This window comes from Cebus imitator, unplaced genomic scaffold (genome assembly GCF_001604975.1).
Source record: "Cebus imitator isolate Cc_AM_T3 unplaced genomic scaffold, Cebus_imitator-1.0 Scaffold309, whole genome shotgun sequence".
NCBI lineage: Eukaryota > Metazoa > Chordata > Mammalia > Primates > Cebidae > Cebus > Cebus imitator.
This window is the reverse complement of record NW_016107624.1, coordinates 2,675,389-2,685,370: the sequence shown is the minus strand read 5'-3', so window position 1 is coordinate 2,685,370 and position 9,982 is coordinate 2,675,389. Positions and strand designations below refer to the sequence as shown.

Below are 9,982 nucleotides of genomic sequence, written 5' to 3'. Positions count from 1 at the left end.
AATAAAAAATATGTTCGGTGTTTTAGAAATATTTCACCTATACCAAAGAAGAAATTGAGGCTCAGAGGAATTGGGTGAATTGTCTGAGGCCACACAGCCACCACCCTTGTATATACAGATTACAAATGACATCTATCTTTCCAAATATTCTTCTCTTGCAGCTGCATAATATTGATTCTCAGAAGCATTTGTAACTCTGTTTATCTTTAACTAAGTACGGGAATGAAAAAAGAAACCTGTGTGCCCCTTCACTGGATGGCGAAGAACATAGAAGATAGAAGCAAATGATGAAAGATTACTTGGGCAAATAATACAAACCAGGGGTCACTAAGCTGGTATAAGTGCTTTTCACTGAGAACGACAATAAAGGGACTGAATGGGAAAGGGACCAAATTCAGTGAGGGTGACACAAGGCTACTGACTGTGAATACTGTTTGGATCTTCTCATCCCTTACCTGGAGTGAGTCTGTGTCGTGATTGAAACTCACATGTGTAGTCAGAAAGCTACATAGACTGGTCTAAAAGTGAACTGTTGATGAAAGTTATTGTAGTCTAGACGAGTGGTCAGTGTTCCTGAAATCAAGGAGGAACCTCAAGCCCTGAAGTGGAGGAGCTGAACTTATGACAGGGAATAGCTTTTTGGATCTGTAAAGGGTACTATACAGTTTCTTCTCCTGACCTACCACCATCACCACCAACAATCAAAAATGTAAGAAGAGAACTGAATGGGAAGAAAGTAAGGAAAACAACTTTACAAATACCCAATCCTTCAACCTTTCTCTGCCAAGGGAAACCTGTTAGTCAACATATTTAAACAATTCATAAGAACAAAAAAATTTCCAGGAAATGAAAGATTTAAGTTCTGTTAGCTATGTAATTTCTGAATCTAATAGGCAAGATAAATAACTAATTATATAACCTCAGAATTCACCATTTATACTAAAGAGGAAAAGAGAGAATAACTGTAACAGAATGCAATTCAAGTCATCAAAGAGTTACTGAGCACTTATCCCTTGCTGGGATCAGGATTAAGGATCTATCATCTGGAGATAGGTCGATACATGTGTCTGCTATAAAGAACAACAAATGTCATTGAGATAAGACTATTGCCCTGTTGAAGAGTCTCTCCAGGGCTCCCTTTATGTCCCTGTTCCTTAGGCTATAAATGAAGGGATTCAGCAATGGGGTGACCACCGTGTACGTCACAGAGGCAATTATGTCCTTATCGCTGGAGGCGCTGGACGAGGGGACAAAATACAGTCCAATAATTGTGCCATAATACAGAGACACCACAGAGAGGTGGGAGCCGCAGGTGGACAAGGCTTTCAAGATCCCCTTGGTAGACGGAGCCTTTAGGATGGTGACCCCAATGTGGCCGTAAGAGATCAAGATGCATATTAGTGGTAGAGTAATGACTGCCAGTCCCACTGTGAAAATGAGCAGCTCATTGAGGGAGATGTCTGAGCATGAGAGCTTGAGTAGGGCAGCAAGGTCACAGAAGAAATGGGGGATGGTGTTGTCAGCACAAAAGGACAGCTGGGCCAGGGAGAGAGTGTGAGTCAGGGCATTGGTACAGGAGAGGATCCAGCACACAGCTACTAGTAAGGTACACAGTCCCTCTTTCATGACAGTGGTGTAGAGGAGGGGGTGACAGATGGCTACATACCGATCATATGCCATTGAAGTGAGAAGTAAACTGTCCATAACAGTGAAAAATATGAAAAAATACATCTGAGTTACACATTCTGCATAAGGAATGGATTGATCTTGAGTGTGCATGCTCATTAACATCTTTGGGACAGTGACAGATGAAAAGGAGATGTCAGTGAGAGCCAAGTGGCTAAGAAAGAAGTACATGGGGGTGTGGAGGTGAGAGTCCAGCCGGATGAGCAGGATGATGAGCAGGTTCCCCAGCACTGTGGTCAGGTACATGCCCAGGAACAGGGCAAAGAACACGGCCTGCTGCTCTGGCCGGATGGGGAGACCCAGGAGGAGGAACTCAGATATGGTGCTCTGGTTCCCCCTCTTCATGCTGCTAGTCTTCTCTCTGCTGGGAATAGAGGGAGATAGGAAAGCAGGAACAAAGAAATGTTGATATACAGTAGGCAGGTAAGAATAAGATTCTTTCTAATGACGACTGTGCCAATGTCTGTCTACATTGCTAGTCCCTACAAAAAATCAATTTAAGTAGATGGTTTTATCATGCAAATCGAGAATTTGCCAACAGAGTAGAGGGTGTGATATGGAAGAGAAGATGAGCTATCTGTAGTCAGTAAAGAGGAAGCCTCACGCTGTGTTAGCAGATGGAGAGTAAGATAACATCTTTCCAATTTCTATTCTGTGTCTGTACTTTTAAAAACAATCATCAGGCTAGTCCTGAGCCTTCAAGTTGTAACATATTGAACTTTTAAATTTCACTTTAAAATCCGTTAATAAGCAACATATAGGGATGAAGTTTAAATAGCATATAGACAAAGGAAATTGAGTCAAAGATAAACAGCCAAAGTTTTCACAAAGTTGATGAGAAAAGGAAAAAAAAAAGTTAAAGAAAAAGAAGGGAAAAACAAAATCAACCACTGAGGAACAAAGTAAATATGTGCCAAAAACGTAAAATGGCAAAAAAAAAAAAAAAAACATGTCCATTATTACAATATCACTGCCATAAAAAAGTAAATTTTACAAAAAATATATAAAGGTGAGATTTAGGGAGGTAATTAGGTCATGAGGGTAGAGCCTCATAAATGAGATTAGTGGCCTTATAAGAAGAAATACAAGAATAATTACGTGTCTCAGGCATTGCCATGTGAGGACACAGCAGGAAGGTAGCCATCTGCTAACCAGAAAGTGGACCCACACCAGAAACCAAATCTGCTGGTACCTTGATCTTGGACTTCCCACGCTCCAGAACTGTGACAAACAAATGTCTGCTCGTTAAAGTCACCCAGCTATAGCAGCCCAACCGACTAAGACACTCACTAAACTAAATGAGACAGCAAACACCATACTGAGTGGTGGTATTTTAAAGCACTGCCATTAAAATCAGGAATGAGAAAACTATGCCAGCTATTTTCTATTCAACATTGTATACTGAATTGTAGTTAGCAAACTGTACAAGAAAATTAATTAAAAGCATCGGAAAACGAGAATTCTCAAAAAATTTGGAAACATATATTTATTATCAGTAATCATATTATTGGGCTCTTTGAGATCATTTTCTAATCTCCTCCTGATTCAAAAACTCTTGTGACACCATGAAAATCTACAATCTATAATAGTAAGAGTTCTTATCAACAGAGGCCGAAGAAATGGGCCATTGATATGTCCCTTCTGCTTTTGTAGCTTCCTCCTTTGGGCTCCTGACATCTTGAACTACAGCACCTGCTATCCAGCCCCATGAAATTTCTAGATACATCCAGGTTCCCCTGATCATCAGTATCAACTGTTTTACAAAATCTATTTGTGTCCTTCCTCAACAGACACTATCTATCCATTAAAATATTCTAAAGCCATGGTGTACATGTACCACATTTTCTTTATCCAGTCTATCATTGATGGACATTTGAGTTGATTCCATGTCTTTGTGATTGTGAATAGTGCTGCAATGAACATACATAAAAAGGAATGAGTTCATGTCCTTTGCAGGGATGTGGATGGAGCTGGAAGCCATTATCCTCAGCAAACTAATGCAGGAACAGAAAACCAAATACCACATGTTCTCACTTATAAATGAGAGCTGAACAATGAGAACCACAGGAACACAGGGAGGGGAACATCGCACACTGGGACCTGTTGAGGGAAGTTTGGGGTGATGAGAGCATCAGGAAAAAGAGCTAATGCATGCCAGGCTCAATACCTAGGAGATGGGGTTGATAGATGTGGCAAACCACCATGGCTCACGTTTGCCTGTGTAACAAACATGCACATCCTGTACATGTACCCTGAAACTTAAAAAAAAAAAAAAAAAAAAAAACAATCTTAAAAAAAAAAAAAAAAATTCTAAGGCTTAATATACCAAATCCTGCAAGACAAGTAGGGTCCCACTGTATCTTCATTGAAAATTTCCCTTTAAGTCAAAAATCAATGCCAAATGCCTAACATATGTACATCTACATATACTAAGTAAATAGAAAATGTTAGGATTTCATTATACCCGTTCTTAATTGGGAGAAAATTTCATAAGAGCTTTATATAGGCTAATGATAGGCTTAAATTTTTTTGCTTCTTTAAGCTGGTGAGTTGAGCATACTCCTATTTTATATAGGAACACCAGCCTTCCTTTTAATCATACCAAAAAGCAGCCAACATAATAGAGTTCTAAATGGACCTGTAAAGAAGATGGGCAAGAATGCCTAGCCCAGGTTCCCAGTCTGTACCTGCTCACTCCAGCATTTTGAGGGTCTTTGGGGCTGTGACCTTAAGGATAGAAACTAGTGTCTGAGGGTAGTATGTGGTACTGATAAAAGCATTGCACATAGCCCTAGATTCAAGTCCTGGCAACATCAACTTCATATTTGTGAGTTCTAGGGAAGTGACCCAGTTGGCCTGAATCTCCATCTCTAATCTGGAGATATGACTACAAGCCTAAGTCATGAGAATATTGTGAATATTAATAAGATAACATTTGTGAAGAGTGACTGCATATAACCTGCACCAACTCATATTAGTTTCTCACCTGCCATTTCCTGAGTCTCCTTTATTTCTCCCTCCTGATTGCCTACTGGCAGAGTTCAGGTGCCACGAGGTCACTTCATCATGAGACCATGACCTGATGCAGGCAAAGGCCAGAAACAGCAGCAATGAAGCTGGGCAGAAAGGCAGCGTCCCACCACACCCTAGAGAATGATGGCTCAGGTATCTCACTATTCTGGACTTCTCCCTCTCCTTCTTCTTCTCTTCTGGTTTCTCTCATGATATATCAATTAGATGACTCTGACTCCTTCCTGAAATTGGAAATCTATTTAATCCATGATATTTAGAATATTAATAAAGTCCCCTGGATTCAATTCACCCTGCCTATTTCTATCTGCATAAATTCAACGTAAAGGCCAAGTACAGACTCTCTCACTCCACCACATTCAGCCTCCTGAACACTAAAGCCTCAAACTACTGCTTGCTGATAACTGATATTTCCTTTAGAGTGATGTTGTATTTATAGAAGATAAAGCATGGGTTCTGAAGTTGGACAGAAGGGATTCAAATCACCTCTCTGCCGTTTGTCAGTTGTATGTCTTTGGGCAAGGTGGTGCACAGCTTAGGAGCCTCAGCTTTTTCTCTCAGAATGGGGATGATAATCCCTGAATTATAGTAAAAATTAAATAAGGTAAGCTCTATAGAAACACCCCATCCATAGAAGGTGTCATATATGAGATGACATTGTTTCCATTAAAATAAAGTGCAAAGACCTCTAGGGAAGAAACTCAGTGTCTTATCTTCAGTGCAAACCAGGCAAAAGTAATTGTGGTAGTAGATGTTTCCTGGGCTCAAAGTTTGTTGCCTTTGATGAAGTTTTAAGAATACACTAGGGATTACAGGAAGGAAATTATCAAGCAGAGTCTAATAAGGATCTGCAATATGGATGCTACATAAAGGAAGAAAGGACCCAAAGCTCTCTAGCCAAACGTGTCCGTCAAACATACTTTCAGGTGAAAGTAGCTGTGCTGTCTAGAGGGAAGGGAATGATCAGGGACTTTGGAAAGAAATATTAGAGAGGGCTCTCTAACACTGCATGCACTAAATAAATAAGCACACACTCTAATATCTAGAACACGAATGTTGAGATGAGACCCTTTAGCTTGGATTTTTAGGATATGCCCACCAATTTATGTAGCCAGCTGGCCCTATCCCACAGCTCCCCACAAACTGCAGTTAAAGACATGAGAGTCACTGGCCAGTGGTGATTGTTGCATCCTTGTCTTTGGAAACTGAGAATAAAAAAATGACTTCCCAGCAAAAGCATACAGAAATGCTGAGCACCTGTACACACACACACCCGCTACTGATGAAGGATACCCAGTCCTGCTCTGAACTTTATGTTCAAGTCATTCCTGGGAGTATGGACTGTTTTCTCAGCTTCTTTCTAGGAGACCAAGATACCAGAGTTAGCCTCCGAATTCTGTGGTCATAAACGTCACTGACATCAGAGAAAAAAATTCATGAACCTGGAGCATACTCTTCTCAATTTACAGCCTTCAGAAATGGAAAGGCAACAACTCTATTCTATCCACTAGGGAGAGGACTCGAGGGGACAGGGCACCAAGCTTGTGGTTAGAGACTTGCATTAAACATGCATTAATTGCTCAGATTTCCTCCTATTCCAAGGACAGATGCCCTAGGGCAGTGGTCTCTAAACTTGGGTATTCATCAAAAACAACTGGGGAGCTTGTTAAAGATGTAGTTCCCAGCTCCACCTGCAGAGATATTAATTCATGAGATCTGGGGACAAATAATTCTGAGGCAAGCAGCTCTAAGGGCCGACTTTAAGGAATCTCTGTCCTTAGGAAGAGTGTCAGGCCCTGTGAATTTAAGTCCAAAAGGAGATGGGGAAAGACCTCCTCTACCAGATTCAGGTTTCCCCTAATTAGGTTGGGAAGTATATAGAGAGTTTTCTCTCAAATGAAAATTCTTTTTTTGCTTGCTGCTTATAAAATTAATTCCTCTTCATGATGGAAATACAAATAATATAGACATGAAAAGGAAGGAGAAAATCAAAGTATCAAACACTTTCATGATTCATTTTTTATCCTTCTAAGAGGGCTTTTCCACTATTCACAAAAGCAAACATAAGGAATCAACTTAAGTGTTTGTCAATGGTGGACTGGATAAAGAAAATGTAGTACGCCATGGAATATTATGAAGCCACCAAAAAGAACTAAATCATGTCCTTTGCAGCAACATAGATGCAACTGGAGGCCATTATCCTAAGCAAATGAACACAGAAACAGAAAATCAAATACTCATGTTCTCATTTCTAAGTGGGAGCTAAATATTAGGTACATGTGGATGTAAAGATGGGAGAAATAGACACTGGAGATTACTAGAGAAAGGTTGAAAAACTAACTATTGGGTACTCTGCTCACTATCTGGGTCATGAGATCATTTGTACCCCAAACCTTAGCACACAATATACCCATGTAACAAAATGTATCGTAGGCATGCACCCTACGATATCAAACAAAAGTTGAAATTTTAAAAAATTAAAATAAAATGGCCAGGCACAGTGGCTCATGCCTGTAATCCTAGCACTTTGGGAGGCCGAGGCGGGCTGATCTCCTGAGGTCAGGAGTTCAAGACCAGCCTGACCAACATGGAGAAACCCCCGTCTCTACTAAAAGTACAAAATTGGCCAGGCATAGTGGCACATGCCTGTAATCCCAGCTACTCAGGAGGCTGAGGCAGGAGAAACGCTTGAACCATGAAGCAGAGGTTGCAATGATTTGAGATCGCTGCATTGCACTCCAGCCTGAGTAACAAGAGTGAAACTCTGTCTCAAAAAAAAAAAGTAAATAAAAATTAAAATGAAATAAAATAAAATGACTTTTATTCATAAACATATCTGTGTTGAGAAATGCTGAGTGTATGATAGAATATATCATTTGCTAGGAAGAACTACGGCAAGGAAAACCCAGCCACCCCCCACCCAGTGGAAAACTACTTGGGGCATTCTAAAGTGACAAGACAGTACATAAATATTATACCATTCTTTAAAACAATTAAAACAATCATTTAAGCACAGGATATGTGAGCCTGCCCCTATGGCTCCCTAGTGGAGAATACTTTTTAGTTTGTCTATGATCAATGGTAAGCAGGCACCAGCTGCCTACCTGGTTTATTTTTGTGTTATGAGAAAATACTGAACACCTGTTTGTTAACAATCATCACCTGTTCAGAGGGACGAACTACGTGGATCAGAGTCTGCTCAAGGCCTTCATCCCAGAATGCTGTTAGCACCTAAGGCTCTCCATTGGAAGGCTATTGGTCCCCCAGATAGTCCCACTTTGCTGTTCTATCTGGGTGTCTGCTTCTCAATTCCTTCTGCACCACCTGGGTGGGGGTCTCTATGGCCTAGCTGGTCTTGGTATACCTGTTTACATAATGGGCTTTATTACATAGTACTTTATTGCTTTCTTTTTCTGTAATAATTTATTGTGACCATGTCTGCATTTCTACTTCTATGCATATCAATACTGTACATACATATCCACTTGAGATTTTTAGTTCATATCCTGCTGAATTAACATAAAGATTCACTGTGAAATTTTATTAAATACTATGAAATGCCATGAAACTCTTTTGTGAGTTGTCTGAACAATGCTTTTAATATCTTCAAAAACATTAGTTTTATTGTGCTCCACTCTCTTAATTCCTCAGTGTCTGCAGCTTGCCCTTTTGAAAAGAGGAGAAACAACTGTGAAAATGCTTGTGAATCATAAGTGAGAGTTGAAAGATGAGAACACATGGACACAGGGAGGGAAACGTCACACACTGGGGCCCATCAGGGGGTGAAGGGAAAGGGAGAGAGAGCATTAGGACAAATATCTAATACATGAGGGGCTTCAAACCAAATAATGGGTTGATACGTGCATCAAACCACCATGGTACATGTATACCTATGTAACAAACCTGCACATTCTGCACATGTATCCCAGAACTTAAAGTAAAATTTAAAAATAAATGCTTGTGAAAATACATAAACAATGGAAGTTCAGATTTAACTGTGCAGTAAGACAGCAATGATGCCAGATTTTTTTAACCCACCCAAAGCCTAGATAAGAGGTTATGGAATGAAATTAGCTGAATAACAGAAAAGTTGCTATTGCAATATTCCACACATATATCGAATATCAAACTACTTCAAAATGCACAAGGATTTCTTTTTTTTAACTTAGGGTTTTATTTATTGTACTTTAAGTTCCAGTTCTATTTGCATATTCAGATCAACATGGTGCACATCAGTGTGCTTTGGGCTGTCCAAAACCAAAGCAAAATGATCTGGGAGATGGGGCACACTAGTAGGACAGACAGAGATGAAACACTTCCCAACAGACAAGTGAGCTTGCCATTTCTTGAGGAAAAGCCATTCAGAGGAATGTCACCAGACTGTGGCTAAGAACATAAATGACAATGTTGGCCTCTCTGGAGGATGGGCCTGACAAGACTGGGAAGATCTTCAGGGATCTGAATAACAGAACTGGGGTGCCGGCAAGGAAACTGACGCAGGCACTCAGTTCCACAGATCACATAACCCTAGCAGGGATGAGAGTGTACAGTGGTTCACAAGTATGCTGAGGCTACCAAGACATGCTTTATCCAGACCAACAATAAAGATTCTATCCCTGTTCAGGTTTTGGCTCTGGAAAAGGTCAGGGCTAAGCCTGTAAACGAAGTGACTCTGTGCTTGCAGCAAGGGGTGGGGGTGGCACTCTCTGTTGTTCTACAAAGGAACCTGGAATGCCAAATGGCAGCTACATAAGCCGCTGATGAAGGGTCACTCTGTGAGTCAATATCAAAACAAGTGAAGAGTAAATTATTCTTCTGAACTGTCTTTCCTAACCTACCCACATGTCAGCTCACTCATTCATTACCCTTTAGCTATTTGGTTCTAGCTCAAGCCAGAACAGATGTGTTGCTGTGTCCTAGGGCAGTTTATTGCTTTTGAATCAGAAATATGACCAACATGCCAGGTGCCCTTAGTCACCATAATTCAGGAGTGTCTTCACAAGTTCCGCTTCAAAACTCAGCTCTGACAGAGAAGGTAAAGAAAACTAACATTCATTGTTCTTGGTCTGCTGTAGTGTTAAGCCCAATTTATTATTGCATTACCTTCAAATAAAAAATATGTTAGGTGTTTTAGAAACTTTTTCACCTATGCAGAAGAATAAATTCAGGTTGAGAGTAGTTAAGTGAATTGTCAGAGGCCACACGGCCACCACCCTGGTATATATAGATTGTAAATGACATCTATCTTTCCAAATATTCTTCTCTT

The 9,982-nt window shown here is 40.3% G+C and overlaps 1 protein-coding gene across 1 annotated transcript; it reads right to left on the bottom strand.

Moving 5' to 3' along the window:
• Positions 1–860: 860 nt before the first annotated feature.
• On the bottom strand, positions 861–2,041 carry LOC108285873 (olfactory receptor 1J4). Its single transcript, XM_017503355.1, has one exon. The coding sequence runs from the start codon at positions 2,029–2,031 to the stop codon at positions 1,090–1,092; it is 942 nt and encodes a 313-aa protein (XP_017358844.1). The 5' UTR covers positions 2,032–2,041; the 3' UTR covers positions 861–1,089.
• Positions 2,042–9,982: the final 7,941 nt, after the last annotated feature.

What these genes read in the sequence shown, in the direction of transcription:
- LOC108285873 (XM_017503355.1), bottom strand. Translation starts at nt 2,031, where the DNA reads ATGAAGAGGGGGAACCAGAGCACCATATCTGAGTTCCTCCTCCTGGGT.